Below are 17785 nucleotides of genomic sequence, written 5' to 3' on the forward strand. Positions count from 1 at the left end.
ATAGGCCACACACTTCCAGAATCTCAGAATGCTGTGAGGGTAAAGCTCCTCCTTTAATCACAAAGCAACTCCTTTATTAGGAATAAGTCTGAAAGCGAGGAAGCAACTGAGGCAGAAAACTCAAGGAAGATGGCCCTGTGTCAGACATACAGATTCACGTTACCTGCAATTGCTGGGAACTGTCATTAAGATTGTCTTCCCGCCGTCTAGCTTCTTCTAGCATCTGTGCACTCTTTTTCTTCTCCACTTGTTCTTTATGCTTCAGATTTGCTACCTTTTTATTCTGATCTTTAATTTGCCTGTAAAGGGGAAAGCAAATATTCAAATGCTTGTGCAAATCTACATTTGAAAGCAGAAGTTATGAAATGCAGGGTAGAACAATTCTTCTGTATTTTCAGCAATGGCGTAGATTTGGCCACATTATTCACTGCAGCAACCCATTTTCAGTTAAGTGACCAAACTTGACAAAATCTTATGAAATGAAATACTTCTGCACACAATAAATTAAACAATGCAGTTCTAGAACTGGCCCCAAGGCTGCGCTTGAGTTCAAAAACTGAATATGCACTATGGTGACTTTTTTTAAAGACAAGATGAGAACATATTAAGATGAAGCCTACGGTGTTAATTCCAGGGCCGTCTTAAGCATATCCGGCACCGTGGTGCAAAGATCCCTCCGGCGTCCCCCCCCCCGTTTCCCAGAGTTGTTGACCCAGTGGCATAGCAAAGTTAGGTGGTACCCAGTGCAGATTGTTTTTGTCAACCCCCCCCCACATTGAAATTATTAAAGTAGGAAAAATAAGATACAGTTGCAAGTGTTATTTTCTGGTTTATTTACTTAACATTGTGAGAATAAGCACTTAAAACCCATTTTTCCTAACTTTGTTCTCTGCAAATTTTGAAATCACATCAACTCCCAGAGTCGGTGGAGCTAGAATAAAACCCAGCCTCCCCTCCAGCTGGACTCTGTCCATGGAACCAGTGAATGTGTGTGTTGCCTTCTTCCATTTCAGGGGGGAATGTGGGCTAGATGACCCTTGGGGTCCCTTCAGTCCTGCAATTCTAGGATTCTCTGTTGCCACAGGCAGAAAAAATGTCTCAGGCCAAACAAAATGTGTGGGCACCAATCCGCATGGCTTCATAAGAAGACAAGACACATTCATGGAGGGGATTGTTACCAATGGCTACCAGCCAGGATGGCTCTGCTCTGTGATGCTTCTGAATGACAGTTGCTGGGAACCGCAGGAAGGAAAAGGGCTGCTCCTGTGCTCAGATCCTGCTTGCAGGTTTCCCAAAAGGGGCATCTGGTTGGTCACTGTGAGAACAGGATGCTGGGCTAGATGGGCCACTGGCTTGATCCAGCAGCAGGCTTTTCTTGTGTATGTATGGTATTTGGGTTGCTATTTTCCCCTAAAAAGGCCTTAGCAGGGAAGGCGATGAAGGCCACAGAATACAAAACCCTGAACTGACCAGGTGTATTCTGGCGTGGAGGGGTAGCCAGACCAGAGAGCTGTTTGCCCACTTTGTGCACAGCAGTGACCCAGTCGTTTATGGAACAACTGTATATCTGAAGAAATTGTTTACATTTTTTTTGAAGGATATTGTTATTGTTTTGATTCTGTAAACCGCTTTGATTACCTTTATATTATGAAGTGGCCTGCAAATCTTTTGTTGTTGATGATAATAATACCACCACTAAATAAGCATGGTCAGATGTACATTTCAAGCTCAGTCCCTGCTGTAATTTTTAAGGTGCATGGAAATAAATGTTTTAGTGCTGTTTTACACTTAGAAGTTGTCTCCAGAGCCTCAAGCTATTCTTCAACCCACAGAATTCATAGTGTTAAGGCAAAGGAGAATTCCTTGGTAGTGGGTAGTGTTGCGGGGTTTGCACATGCTCAGTGTCTCAAAGATGTTTCACCTTGGCATTGTTATTCAGAATCTATTTTTATATTATTGTTCCCACATGGGAGGCCCCAGGAATTGTGTTTAGTGGCCTTGACATCCTGTCTCTTGTGTAGGAATGTAAGAGGCTCCTCTTATGTGCTACACTCGGGCACTATGTGGCTCAACCACCGTGCAAAAGCTTTCTGAATGGCTCCCACCCCCAAGATGAAGAATGAGCAAAACAGAACAGTAGCCTGCAATTTAACAAACTGCTGTTTTAAGATAAGAGAGGCTTTAAAACTGTTAGCCAAAGAATGACTATTTAGTTATGTTGAATATTAGACGTTTGGATACTCTTTGATTAGATAGTCTTTTGACCTTGTTTGCTCCAGTAGATGACCCAAAGAAGATTAGGCCATGCCTGCATCCCATCTGTTCTGCTAACAGTTAACCTAAGAGGCCTTTTTGACATTTAAGAGGCTGAGAAGCATTCTCTTTGCAAGTATGCCATCTATGGAAGAAAAGTGGAGGTGTAATGTCAGATTTATATCACACTCTTTTTACACCTAAAAAAGACTCCTATGTGGCCAGAGAATCAATGTATCCCAATGTTTATATTTCAGTATATATGCTCTAGATTAAGTAGTTTGCAACACACACTCTCAGGGAGAATGACCACCTTTAGAGGTTAGAGAGCAGGTTACGACTCAAATTCTGACTCATTGTTATAAGAGCTATTGTTTCGTACGGTCATACCCCATGTTATGGACGCTTCAGGTTATGTGTTTTCGGATTGCGGACTGTGGGAAACCTGGAAGTACCGGAACAGTTTACTTCCGGGTTTCACTGCTTGCGCATGTGCAGAAACACCAAATCACGCCGGCGCAGACGCGGCGCTCCAGGATGTGAACGCTGCAGGTTGCGGACGTGCCTCTGTCACGGATTACGTCTGCAATCCGAGGTTCCACTGTACTATTATTTCAATAGTTCACTGTTCTATAGTTTTACTTCTTTACAAAATGTGTATATATGTTAACTTGCAATACATTTTTATTTGCATTATTTTCCAGTTTAGACTTTTTAATGCACCACACCACTAATTTATTGTAATAGTAAATTAACTGCTACAAATAAAATGTGCTTAAAGATTCCTTTCCACATATCAGACTTACTCTTGAATAGTTGTAAAGATCACAGGTAACACATGTGAGGTGCACATCACCTCACATTTCAGGGCATATGTGGCTACGCACTAACTGCTACAGTGCCTATTTCTATGGTAACACGGGAAGCAGGGAAATAGTGAGGGAGCAAACTCAGCTGAGTGGCCTGCAAAAGTTCTGTCCCCCTTCCCTCTGAGCTTCTTTTCAGCTGATAAAAACTACCTGTGCAGTCCCTTTCAACATTAGTGCCAGGGCTAAATGGCATTTTGGAATCATTCCTGTATCTTTTGGGAAGAACAGGCAACAGTGTCTAAAGCATTAATTGGATGCCTTTTATAAATACAATATTTATGTTAAAATAAATTAAAACAGGCATTTTTAAAGGCAACCCCCCTATAAAGTAAATAAGAAGCAGACCCATCCTGCGATGTCATTTAAAGAGAAGATGAATTCCTCTCATCATTTATGCCTCAGACACAATTCAACAGCTAAAACAAATCATTATGCTTTTGAAAGGAGTTAATGTAGCACTGTTAAAACGAACGCTAGCAAGTTCAAACAGTCCATTAGGAGTTCTGTTTGCGAGCTTCTTGCCACAAGTCCTCGTCATTTTCTTACACTGCTCTTCACTTTTCCATGGCATTTATAAGACAAGGCAACCAATGCCAATGAAAACAGTGCTTGTTGCTAGAAGTCATGAAAATATAACTAGCCTGTTGTATGTATGCCAGCAAGAAGCCCCAAATGGGTTTTCAGAGAGGGGTGGGTGGATTTTATATCCTGAAACCAGGAAACCCAGGTTTTAAAAACAAATTCCATGTACAGATAAGTATAGAGGAAGGGGAAGGGAAGTAGAATTGAAAATTGAGATGGTTGGATAGGAGAAGTCAACTTTGTACCTAACCATTAAAATAGGTCTCAAGAGAGTTCAAAGGTGTAGGTAAGATCAAGAAGCAGATTAATTCTTGCCACTCTACCCAGTACTTATTTTCTCATTATTTCAATCTCAGTATTTTGCAAACTTCACAAAATTATATCATCTTCTAAACTTACTAGAGTTTCTGTGTCTATACATCTTCATCTGAAAAGTTTCCTGGGGGCTACCTAATCAGATCCTATACCTTCCCCCCAGCACCTACTCTCTACAGTAATTAGGGATTTGCAACTCCCCACTTCCCCTTTTAATGATTCTAGAAGGGTTACAATCTATCCTTTGGAAAATCCTGATTCTTAACTATTTTTCCAAAATTAGACAAATTGTTTCTGTCCCTTCCTCCATATTCTTTCAAAAAAAAACTCCTTCCTTTGGGAGGCCAGCCATTTGAGAAACACAGACTGCATCTACATGTGGTTCATTTTTAAAGGATTATTTAGAATTTTTTTTTTAGAAGCGTTAGTAGTAGACTCTTTGAAGTTAATGGACATCAAATATGGACATTAAAAAGCTATACTAGTAAAACATATCAAGCACTGAAGGACCACTGGGGAATATATAAGGAAATCATTCCCTTGGTAATTTTTATTGTAATTATGAGCAGGTCACTCAGTATTGGGTCAGTTCCTACTTCAAGAGGCAGGAAGGAAAGGCTAAAATCCTCTTCCTGGAAGGTGAAGGTTCCAACCCATCTCCAGGCTCAATAAGCAATTAAACATTCAGGTAGGTAACCGTGTTGGTCTGACACAATCAAAATAAATAAATTAAAAAATTGCCCAGTAGCACCTTAGAGACCAACTAAGTTGTTCTGGGTATAAGCTTTCGTGTGCATGCACACTTCTTCAGATATACTTCTTCGTGTATCTGAAGAAGTGTACATGCACACGAAAGCCTATACCCAGGACAACTTAGTTGGTCTCTAAGGTGCTACTGGGCAATTTTTTAAGCAATTAAACAGTGAGAAATCACAACCAAAAACCTGTGGAAGAGTTGGCCTAAATCCAGCAAAAGCAATTAAGAAAGCTAGGTTGAATTTCTACCAAAGCAACACAACAGAGTAGAGCCCAGTTTTTTCAGTGTTAAACAGTGTGGAAAAGACTGCATTTCCACTCTTAACAAATATGTGAATCAGTATGCAGGGTGAGCAGAACAGTCTCTCCCTATAAGAAGAGAAATTCATCAAGCAAAAAATTATTTAGGCATTTCCCTGAACATGCAAAGCCTCCAAATATGGATGGGGACAGGGAGGTGCACACAAACTGCACCTCAAACATATTTACACAATATGCTCTCCCTCTCCCGCCCCTCCCCATGTTGTGTGGGTCTGCAGTGGGGTTTGTTCACACTTCTCTGTGTGACTATGCTAAAGAAAATGCAAGCAGAAGTCTCCCACAGACCTTCACTATGCAGTCAAGGGCTGAGAGGGGCATGATGTGTTGGGAGAGGGGTTTGTATATGTGCCCCTGCCCACAGTTTGAATCCTTGTTCACTAGAGCACACCTCTTCACTGTTCAAATGGCAGTGGGCCAGTCATTGTTGGAGTCTCTAACAGAAAATCTGAGGGGGACAATGAATCCCTTACAGTCACATACTTTGCCGGTGACTGACCCCATGTAAGCCTGGAAGACTTTTATAATGCCTTGTGAAAGGTATGAACTTGTCGCTGCATCACACATTTCTTGAGTGGAGAGAAAACTACAGAGGCACTTGTGCCCCTGAGTGAGCTAGACTCTTATCTGGTGCTACAAAGAGCAATACAATTTCTCTGCTGACGGGTTAGAGTACTTGTGCAACCTCTTCTTTTAATAATGCCTAAAGATAGCAAATGGGCCCAAAAGCTGGCAAATGCTCCTCTGGCATTAGTGGCACAGAGATCGATAACAGGAACCCAAGTTCCTGAAGGTCTGAAGGTAGACGAGGTCACCACCTTGTGAAAGCCAAGCAGGTCTGGGTCGAGTTACTGCTTGGGTGGTGACCTCTTGGGAACCACACATACATCAACTTGGATTCCATGATGGAAGGAAAGTGAGATTGAAATGCGAGAAAATAAATAAAATGAAATAAATAAGTAAGTGCTATTCACTGGAACTCATTTTGGTTTAGTTTTGGTAAACCATAAAACATACATGGTTTATAGTGGGGTAGGGGGACTCTATAAGCTATATAATGACTGTCTACTTTGTCACTAATAGGTGCACATAAATCATTTGTTATTAGTCTTTTTTAAAAAAAACACCCTCTGGAGGCTGTATTTGCTGGAATAATCTGATGCACATAAATTAAGTTTGAATAATAACCTCAATTATCTTTCTAATGATGTCACACTGGATAATTTGTTTACTTTGGGATATGTTAACATGACGATATATTGTAATTTAAACATTTTACATAATGGTAAATGAAACCACTGTGCTCCATCAATTTCCCTAAAAAACAACCTCTCCTGTCCCTAAATAATTTCCCATGTGGTGCTTTCAAAAGCATTGTGAGCAGTCAACAACACAGGGAGAGAATGAATGTGCATATATGTGCTGAACCCTACAATATCTGAAAATGATTTTAAAATAATAGTACAAATATTATACTCATTTGGGCACATAAAGAATGTGAAATCTACTCTGTATACTGTACTACTGCACTGTAGATTGAACTATTGTATTGCACTGTATGTGGCTACCCTTGAAGACAGTCTAGAAGCTGCAGCTAGTGCAGGATGCCACTGCTAGACTAGAATTGCAATGGTTGTTCATTTGCTGTTTGGTCTAATTTAAGGTGTTAACTTAAGGTGTAAAACAATAAATGACTTTGAGCTGAATACTTTTATAGCTGCTTGGTTGAACCCTATGTTCTGTGTGGAAGGTCCTTTTTGTGGGTGTGTTGATGTGCATACATAGTGACACAGGATAGGGCCTTCTCTGTACAGAACATCCTTCCTCTGGAGATATGACAATGTTCCTCACTGATGCTGCTGATTATTATTATTACAATTTAGTACCTACCCTTCACTCTAAGGTCCCGGGGTGAGTTACAACATTTAAAACACAACATTATCTTAAAATACAATATTGCACAATGTTAAAAACAGTCTAAAACAACTTATTAAAATAAGGTGGGTCCTACAAATATACATCTCAAGTGTCAAAAGCCAGGTTAATGATGACTTGAAGAAGACTTAAACATCTCTTTGTAATGGTGTTTGGGTGAGTGTTGTAGGTTGAATGTTTCATTTTAAACTACTGCTGAACTGTTTGGAAAGTCTAGAAAGATAGAAATAAAATTCATATTGTCCCAAGATGAGTGTTCTAAAATGTTTGGGATATACGGGTGGAATTTGAGGTTGTCCTTTGCTGCTAATCTTTTGGCTGGAATTTGAAGACTGCACAAGCATGCATCTAAGTATGTCCTATATCTGGCTGATCCATGTAATATTTGGAAGGCCACCCGATACAGACATATAAGGCAATTAATATCGTGCTATAAGCTGATTGAAGAGAAAAGCAGTTACGGTACTCTATATATCCACAACCCCTGCTATTGGTCTTGCTTGTATGTTTAATTTGTTATTATTTCCAGAGGGGGCTCAGTCAACCCCTACCATTACATATTTTTAAAACAGTTTGAGGCAGAGTGAGGAAATAAAGGATATATGCAATAATCTTATATGGGCTATATACAATAATCTTATCATTGATTTGCACTTTATATGACTGAAGACTTTAATAAACTGTTGGCAACACGGGCATGTACTGAAATAAATTGACATATCTATGTTCTTAGAGTTGACAAATTTAAATGTAGTTGTGGCAATGCCTCCAAGTGTGAATCCGGGGCCTGTTTCAGACATTTAGTGGGAAGTCTTTGGATGGGAGGAGGAATGAGGGCTCATTTCCCTTCTCCTAAAGAAACATGGGACAGTATTCACTCAGGGTGAGCCCACTGAAATTAATGAACATGACTAAGGTCAGTCCATTAATTTCAATAGGCTTACTACCACCCATGGGACACAGGCATCACAAAGAAGTTCATAAACATGGCACCTGATTTGTGCATGTCTTCTCCCTAAATAATAGGATGGTGGGGTATGATGATATATTGATTTTATGGCAGAATGACAAAGAGGTCATATTGCACTCACTGGTCTTGTTACCAATATGGTGGAGGGGAGAACTGTGAAGGCTCTTTTGCCCCTGAGCTTTTGAGCAGTTACATACCTACATACATACATACATCAAAGAGAGTTTGCTCTTTGCCAAAATATTTTGCAAGCGTTTAGTATGCTAGGTGACATGTGCCTGGCTAGCTTGAGTTGAGGCATCAGTCATGGCAAGACCCATACCTCCTGGAAAATTTGCAGAAAATTAGGGGCCAATTTCCAATTTAATGACCCACTTCTTAAAACTCAGTTTTAAGAGCTGGTAGAAGACTTGTGAAGCAGTTGAATTTGAGGATAGCACAGAACCAGAATATTCAAACCTTGTGGAAAATTTGTGCATATGTGCATTTGCACACGCGTGCAAGACTGCTTACTTGGCCAGTTAGCTGCAAGACAATTATTTCATTATAAACTCAGCATGATAGGTTTATTAGCGTTGCACTGAGACCATTTCTGCAATATGAACTAAAAATCAAAATATTTAAAAGGACTTTGGCTTTCAAATGCTGATTATCAGTAGGCCAGTACAGTAGCTGTCCTTAAGATATAAGAAGTTACTCTAATTCTGCTATATGCATTTCAGACTTAGAAACTGCAACTATTTGTACTTAGAAAAACCAGCTGAACATTTTTTCTCTGGAGAATAGAGATGACTTTTTAAATTAGAGCCTTTACACCATTTCCTTTTTTATAAAACTCCTTGACAATTATGCCATTTCATTGCAAACTTCTGGCACATGCCTTTAGGGCGAACATATGTTCAGTATTGCTCATGTCTAGCTGGTGAAATGCGATAAGATCTCTTTCCTGCTGGCTTCTTACCCAACTAGAAATTAAAGCACTGTTTTGCTTGGATTTTTTTTTTTTAATTATCCTTTATGGTCTTTTGCTCCAAACTATTTCAGACCTGACTGGAAACATACCTGGCTAGAAGAACACTGGGATTTGCCAGCCCTGTCTTCCATGTTTCACCATCTTCCCCCATATGGCATTAATAAAGCCACATGCTAAATTTTCTGGGGTTCTATGGCACACTCAGGATATGAATTACTGTAACAATGTGTTTTTAATTTTTCTCCCACTAGAGGCGATGAAATCAGGTAGTGTTACTGTTATTCTTGCTTCCCAAGTTTATCCTCCTCTATATATGGGTAAGTGGAGTTATTACCAGTGGGGATGCTGATCAATAGCTCAACACAGGCTTTTGTTGTAAGTTTGGTTATACAAATATTTTTGGAACTTTAATAACTTCCTTTTGATTATTCTTGCAACTTCCAAAAAAGAAACATGTGTAACTTTGGCATAACAACCAGAGTGCTCTTTCTGACAACAGCACAGCACACCATAATATCCTAATTTAGAAATACATCCCGCATACTCAAAATTTTGCAAGTGTTCAAACATACATAAAGCAAGTATGCACAAGTTCAAAACTAGCCTCTAAATGGTATACTTCCCCCTCAAAGCAGCCCTCTATATTTGCATAAGCATTGAAAACAATGTCACATACAATCCTTATTTTAAAAATATGTGTACTGTCAGCTAATTTATTACTCTCATACAATGGGATTATTTTGCAAACAGCCACAACCCGTAAGTATAGGGCAGATTTAAAACTTCGCATTGAAGACATAAAACACACACGCACACACACACAAACAATGATTAAGACGCACGACCAAAACTCTTGGGCCTTCCAATAGTAGGCCATTCAACTGATTTTCCAATTACAAAGAGAAGTACCACTCAGGACTCTCTTATTTTCAGGTACTGGTTCAAAATGATAAAATTGACTAAAGTTTTAATGTCAGGTCAAAATGTCTGCTCGTGCACACAGATAAATCAATAAGGTGTAGAACAAGTGAATTCTTGAAAGATGTGGCAACACGCAGACAGTACGGATTCAAGATGGCCCATAGCCACTGTTGATACAATGTACTCACGCCTCATTGGTCTCTCCCTCACCAGGCAGAAGATGGAGAATCTGAACTTGGATGAGGTGACACAGAGGCTACAATGCAGATACTCAGCACAGTACTGGAGGAAGCCAGCCAATGTGCTGACTGTCCCACTCTCCCCTGCTCATCGTTTTGATAAGAATTTGCTAATGTCTGAACAAACAACAGTAACTACTGCCAGCACATCCAAGTTTTGTGCTATAAACTACTCTGTAGTCCAGCTCTCCTATATAGAGTAAGATATTTATTAGCCCGTCTTCTAGAGAAGAAAATTGGGTTTCAGTGTTTCACTACCTCAGCTGTAGATGGACCTCTCTAATAAACCTTAAATTAATATATACTGACCTTGAAGTGAGGCTGAACCAAGCAGCAAATCCAGGGTAGGAAATGTGAAAGAGAAAGTTAGAGAAAAGGTTAATGAGGATACACTCCAAAGTTAAGACATCAAGAAAAGTGACAAAGGAGCAGCACAGCATCAGAAAGCAAGACAAGAAAGAAAGGCAAGGCTTTTTCAACCAAAATCCTCCATTCTGGTAAACTTCCCAGCAACAAAAAGAATTATTTACAATTTTTTATTTAATTTCTATGCTGCCCTATACCCAAAGGTCTCAGGGCGGTTCAAACCACCCAATTAGATTACACCATTCAACACATAAGGAGTGCTTCAGAAAATGCCTTCTTTTTGATTATTTTGTTTCCTTTCTTGGAGCAATAGTGTAAAGACAACTCCAAAGTTTGCAGGGATCAAACTGGAAAGCAACTGTCTACTGCTTGAGAGAATATTTTCTGGAACATAGATGTTAGCAAGATGACAGTTCTGGGAAATTAGACAACTTTCTTCAGGCTGCCTCCCTCTCAGATTTAAAATTTATTCCAAGAAAATATCTTAATTTATCTCAACAAGAAGGCCAAAATTAAGCAAATCAATACACCACAAGGCTTCATGTGTTGCTCATAAAACTTTAAGAAAATCCAGGAACTACTTATCATTTTGTATGAACTCTTTAAACACCTAAGAACATTTTCAAGCTTGCTGTCAAGTCAGCTATATTTTAAGTCTATATAGTGAGGTGCAATCTAAAAAACAATAATGAACATGCTACTTCTAGTCAGTTCCCTCCAACACTATGGACTGGGAGGCATGCTAAAGACTACCTGTTGGAGGTTACTGCACAGCCATGGGCCTCAGGAGTTCATTATTGCCTTTTTTGCTTTAATTCTAACACCCTGTTTTCAGAGTTATCTATGGTCAATTTCACTGATAAATATGAGATTGACAGACAAAATCAAAGAAGCATTATTCTTCATCTTCTTGATTTAGCAAGTTGCAAAGAAAGTTTTGTGTTGTTTTTACAAGCTAAAATTATGGCTATTTAGGACAATCATTCAACCCAGATCATGCTCTTCCTCATCAGGAACAATATACTGTTCCTCCTGTCCAAGACAATCATGCATGTGAGAAACAGATCACTAAATAACATATAAATGTTCAAGAAACAGTCGTGGTAACCTATGAACTGGCTCTATCTTAAACGTACTCTAGGAATGCAGTACAAATATTCGGATCCAGAAGTGACCACCAGAATTTTGACTTACTAGCAAAAATATGTCTTGAGTAAAAGTTAAATTATTATTTGCTCTCTTACTCAGTTTTACTCAAGAGCTTTCTACTATATATAACTGTAAGCCAGTTTAAGGCTACTTAAAAAAGGTTATATCCAAAACTATCAGGTTGATATGGGTGTAATGCACATATTTTTCAAATCGATGCACTGCCTCATTTCAAAGTCATTTCAATGGATTAAATATACCAACTATACAAATTGCTAAAAACTGAAGACTGCCACTTCAAAAGAAACGTGATTAGAAACATAGTGGATCCGATACTTGACAGACCACCACTAATGATACCAGTCAATTCAGCTAAAAAGTTACCTGCTGCTCTGAAAGTTAACTTTCAACTGCAAGTTGTCATCTTTAGATACATTTACAACAAGAAAACAGATTTTAAAACAGCTGTGTTTCAAAAAAAGTTAGCAGCTTAGAACCTACTGATTTTGGGTCTGTTTTACACTGCAGCTACTTACTATTTACTCTAATATCTCAGAGGGATTGGGGTAAGGAAAGTATAGAAGTCAGGAAAGGACAATGAAACGTCTACTTCAGATTATTTATGACCAAATTTATTTTTCCACTGTAGAAATGTCCTTTTTTCATTTGCCAACATCAAGGACAGGGCCAGAAATGACTGATGAGATGTGCTTTATTCAGTTAAATGTCAAAGACCTCAGAGAGAAAAAATAAACATTACCAAGTTTGTTTTCTACAAGACTTTGCATTGATACCAATTTAATACCGGGCAACAAAAATATAGCAGGCACTGGAAGCTTGTGACCTGGCAGTTCATCAACTAGCCAAAAGCCCTGCTGGTTGCTTTATACATTTAGAACATGCCTAGAATTGCAGAGCAGCTTGGAAACACTCTGTTTAAATGTGCAACATCCTTTAAAAAACCTACATCAGTGAAATTGACTTAAATACAAAACAGCAAGCAACTTCGCCAAACAAAGCAGGCCTGAGCAAGCAAGATCAGTTAGAATGAGGCAACTCAAATTACAAAATAATGCAACCATTATTGCAAGCAACATTTTTCTCCAAGCACACATGCTACCCGCATTCCTTACAACGTTGAGAAGCAGCCTCCAAACGTTAAGTGCATACCTTTGATACAATGTGTTACAAAATTGAAGGAAAATGGTACATAGAGGGAAGTGATGCATTTCTAAATAAACTTTGAGCAAAGTTCAATAATTTCAGGTCATTTCACTACTTCAATATGAGCTAAGCATATGGCTTAAAGATGACACAATCCTCAAACTAGCATTTTTAAAATTCTGTTTATTTTGGGGAAGTCTTCCCTCCAGTCCTCTCCCTGGCTATTTAAGTCAGTGTGCTTAAGATAAGCAGTCTTCACTGGATTCCCTGAACAGAACATCACTGGAGCTGCAGTTGCAGTTTGTCACAGCTACATGGGCAGTCAGTATTGGGTCCATCTCAAGTGGCGGATGAGGGTTGGATTCTTACACCAGTTGGGCAGGGGTTTGGGTATCACCCAAGGAAGCCTGGGGGGGTGCTTCCTGTTCAAATACCCAAAAGGTGCAGAAAGGACTTAGTATCCTTACTAGTGATCAGGGGATGGAGGGTCTCTGGATATGAAGCATGTCAATAGGTGACCCACGACAGTGGCCAAACCCTACTTCTTATCCATGAACCAGCAGGCAGGCTGGTTGATTACACAATGCCTATGCCCAAACCTGCATAAATCTGTAATCAATAAAGTTGTGGCCTTATCTGATCCCAGCACTGGTGCCTTGTGTCTTATTTTACATCTTAACTGCCTGTTCAGCCTCCACCCCTCATGGCTTCACTTGCACCCAGGCCCGCAACTAGTTATAAACAGCTTATTAAGGAAAGGTGAATGATGGGCACCCTGAAGAGAATGAAAAGTACGCTCATACAGGTTTATGTGCCTGCATTTGTGTAGGGATCAGTATCAAAGGCCCTGTTCTCTGACCTGCCAGCAAGAGCTGTTGGGTTAACAGGGCTCGCTCAGTGGTGACCCCATACCCCATGAGGAGACACAGGGTATTATCACAACTATGTGCTTTTCTTTTAATTAGAATAAAACCCTACAAAATATATTTTTTATTTTAGTTCCTGTTCAGTCGGATTGTGCTGTACTAGAAAAAATATATATAAATGGAGCTGTAAACCACATTATGGGGGCAGTGTGCCTTCAAAGACAAATTAAATAAATATTTAAATAAATAAGCAAGATGTTTCAGAGTTGTGTGTTATCTTTCAGTTTTCTCATTCTAATTTAAAAACACACAAAACAGGTTTTATATAGGTTTGAAAGCACAATTGAGCCACACAGCTTGAAACTGAAATGGCCTGAAAGTAATGGAGCTATAGTGTGGGAATTCACAGAAATACAACCACCAAAAGAAGAGGAGGTCAAAACACAAGTCATTCAAAAATGCCGATAATATGATACCAGCAGAACTAGTGCTCTAAGTTGTATTCCAGGGTCTAAAAATGTTGCATAAATCCAATTAATGTGGCACATTGGCAGATATACACACACTGACTACAGCAAACCCCAGCAGAAATTGCAGCCAGTTAGCAGAAAGCAGCATTCCGCCAGCAAGAAACAATAGCCTTGTAAGAAACTCACTTTCCTAAAAAGTCCCATACAAAACCCCCTACAGGCTGGGGTGGAGAGACAGACACCTGGTAGGGGGAGCATATTCTGTGCGAAGCGTGCCTTCTGAGAAAAGGCATGGCCAAAAAACCACAGGCACAAAACAACCCAAGGGAACCAGGAAAGACAGAGAGGGAGAACACAAAAGAAACATCAATGAAACATTAGATGACTGTGGGATGACAATACATAAATAGAGCAAGTAATTAGTAAAAGGAACTAGAAAGCCAGACATTTGATACGTGAACACATTTGATGCGTAAAAACAAAGCCATTCACAAATTGGGTGCGTTCTTCATTTGATTTTCAACTTAATCTATTGAAGTGTTTTCACCTGTTCAAAAAGAGCTAAGAACCAGCCTCTGATGATGCAATCCTAAACACATTGAACAAGGAGTAGCCCCATTGAACATAGTGGAACACTTGCAGGATTGCAGGCACTTTGGGGGCCCTGAAGTTCTTTAGGAGGGGGCCAGGCTCCCTCAATATTGAGTGGTGATGAGATCAGTGCATTGCACGATGTGGTGTATAATGATAAATGATAAATGATAAATAATAAAATTTTATTATTTATACCCCGCCCATATGACTGGGCTTCCCTAGCCACTCTGAGTGGCTTCCAACAGAATATTAAAATACTATGATTCATCAAAAATTAAAAGCTTCCTTAAACAGGGCTGCCTTCAGATGTCTTCTAAAAGTCTGATAGTTGTTTGGATCCCTTCCAGTCGGGATTCAGGCCTCATCATGGGACTGAAACTGCCTTGGTCGCACTGGTTGATGATCTTCGGCGGGCTAGGGAAAAGGTGAGAGCTGTTTCCTAGTTCTGCTGGATCTCTCAGCGGCGTTTGATACCATCGACCATAACATCCTTCTGGACCGTCTTGAGGGGCTGGGAGCTAGGGGCACTGTCATACAGTGGTTCCGCTCCTTCCTCCTGGGCCGTGTTCAGAGAGTGGTGGTGGGGGATGAGTGTTCAGACCCCTGGGCTCTCACTTGTGGGGTGCCTCAGGGTTCTGTCCTTTCCCCCATGCTTTCAACATTTACATGCAGCCGCTGGGAGAGATCATCAGGAGGTTTGGGCTGGGTGTTCATCAGTATGCGGATGATACCCAGCTCTACCTCTCTTTTAAATCAGAACCAGTGAAGGCGGTGAAGGTCCTGTGTGAGTGTCTGGAGGCGGTTGGAGGATGGATGGCGGCTAACAGATTGAGGTTGAATCCTGACAAGACAGAAGTGCTGTTTTTGGGGGACAGGAGGCGGGCAGGTGTGGAGGATTCCCTGGTCCTGAATGGGGTAACTGTGCCCCATTCTCTTTTTCTCTCATTTATGGAGTGGCACCCTGATATAGAGGCAGTCGCTAGTCTGGTTCCAGCTTGAAAAGCTATTTTTTATCAGCCAACTTCCCTATGGTAAGTTACTAGGTGTATACCGTATTTTTCGCCCTATAGGAAGCACCATCCCATAAGGCGCACCTAGTTTTTTTGGGAGGGGAAATAAAGGGGGGGATTATTTCTCCCCCAGGCACGGGGCTGGGGCGGGGGAAGCAGTTGAATCCATATGAAATAATGTTAAGGAAACCCATTCTGGCAAAAGAGGAAAAGTTAGTGCACCGCCAAGAAATGAACCTCCATATTGTACCTTTCAAGGCAACTGTTGGTCAAACTGTAATACTTATATGTCACTGTTTTAGAACGGACTAAGAGTTTACGACTGCAGTTCAGGATAAATTTTAAAAGCCTAATAAATGGCTAATAGTTTTGTTCCATTTTCCATCTAAGGTGTTGTTCCCATGACTTCTCCAGTGACCCAACTGCTAGCTGTTCAAATCTAGTGGGGATATTAAGTCCTACCTAATTTCTATCCACAGAAAAAGATGGGCTTGGGGAAACCACATTACTAAGAAAGTATTACCAAGAAGAACATTTTTAGCTGTAAGATGCCTTGAGTCTTTGTCAGGGAAAAAGGAGAGGTGAAAATAAATATGTAATAATAATATAAGAAGTGGAAATCCTGTTTCAAAGCTACTAAGTGGCATTCTCTTGTTTAATTTCATATGGCTGCAGAACATGTTCTCATATAGGCAGAATTAGTCCTCACATCAAGTTGCATATTAAAAATGCTTAGTATTATCTGTGGTACTTGTACTATAGTAAATCATATAAATTTGTCAGGTTCAAATATGCATGTACAGTACATTAAATGAAAGCCAGCTTCACTGAGCTACCATCATTTCCTACAATTGCACTTTTGCTCCTACTATTTAAAAGAGATCCCAGAAACATCAGCATACCTTTTGAAATAGGCAGGGGGGGAAAGCAAAAATCCTTAACTAACTTTTAGAAACTCCCCCAATGCCCTATTTTGAATGGCAACAAGTTGAAAACCTAATAATGGGCTTCTCTCCCCATCCCTTCTCACCTTTCTAGTTCTGCTATCTTCTTGTCTTTATCATTCTTCTCATTCTCCATCTCTTTCAGGATTTCTAGCAAACGATCCAGTTCAGCTTGAGCCTTACTGGATTCTTCCCGGTAGCGAGCCACATCTCTTTCCAATTGCTGAAATCGGTCACTCATCTCTGGACTGGCCCTAGCCTCCAATGTTGCTTCATGAGCCTGCACAAAAAAGTATCCCAAGAGTTATTCTTTGTATCCATATTCACATTTGTAACAGAAAACATTCTGTTCCCAAGACACGACACAAGAGTCCTGTTATATCAAACCAAAGCTCCATCTAGTCCACCATCTTGTATCCAACACTGACCAGTCAGCTTGTGAAGAACATGCTAACCCTGGAATCTCTTACCTTATTGCTTCTCTATCTAGTGCCAATGACTGAGATGTTCTTGCCAGGAACCAGGGCACATTCCAAGAATCATCTCAAATGCACAGGCTTAACGGGGAGGGACAGGCATCCTTTCCCACTTCTTGCCTTCTTGTTGTTAATCAACATTTCTCTCTATGTGCAATCTACACCTCAGTCAGGCAACTCACTCCAATGAGCCCCAGACCCATTGCTGTTACTCATGACCTACCTGATAAAGTAAAATAAAAAATACAGGAAGGCCTCCTGTTCCAATATGTCACTTCCCAATGATCCTAAGAAATGATGCAGTGGAGCAGGATAGTGGGAGGAGAGCAGAGTGTTGATACTTTTTCACAGCAAGAAAAAGTTGGAAGTGGCACTTGCCAGTGTTGCAAGCTTCAGGTATTAGAGGACAGGTCTATCTTTGGACATGATCGCTGTCTTGGGGAGGCTAGGCCCTGGCAGTGACTGGCCCAAGGTCACCAAGTTACGTTCATCACTGATCACAGACGCGAACACACATCTTTTGCTACTAGCTCATGCATTTATTGACTTCTCTTGGGGTGGGAAGTGGGGGACAGTGGCTATGGAATTTCTTTGGGGGGCTGTGAAGCTGTGCAT

General features: G+C 40.3%; 1 protein-coding gene across 12 annotated transcripts in view; it reads right to left on the reverse strand.

The window, feature by feature from the left end:
* The window catches only part of ERC1 (ELKS/RAB6-interacting/CAST family member 1), a 158653-nt gene that overhangs the window by 81954 nt on the left and 58914 nt on the right, over positions 1–17785 (reverse strand). For all 12 annotated transcript variants that reach the window (XM_081878821.1, XM_081878827.1, XM_081878817.1 and 9 more), the window contains 2 exons: positions 16781–16974; positions 164–299 (listed from right to left, as the gene is read on the reverse strand). In XM_081878821.1, the coding sequence (XP_081734947.1) occupies positions 164–299; positions 16781–16974 (330 nt within the window). The remainder of the gene's footprint in view (positions 1–163; positions 300–16780; positions 16975–17785) is intronic.

This window comes from Podarcis erhardii, assembly GCF_964252035.2.
Source record: "Podarcis erhardii genome assembly, chromosome: 10".
NCBI classification, from domain to species: domain Eukaryota; kingdom Metazoa; phylum Chordata; class Lepidosauria; order Squamata; family Lacertidae; genus Podarcis; species Podarcis erhardii.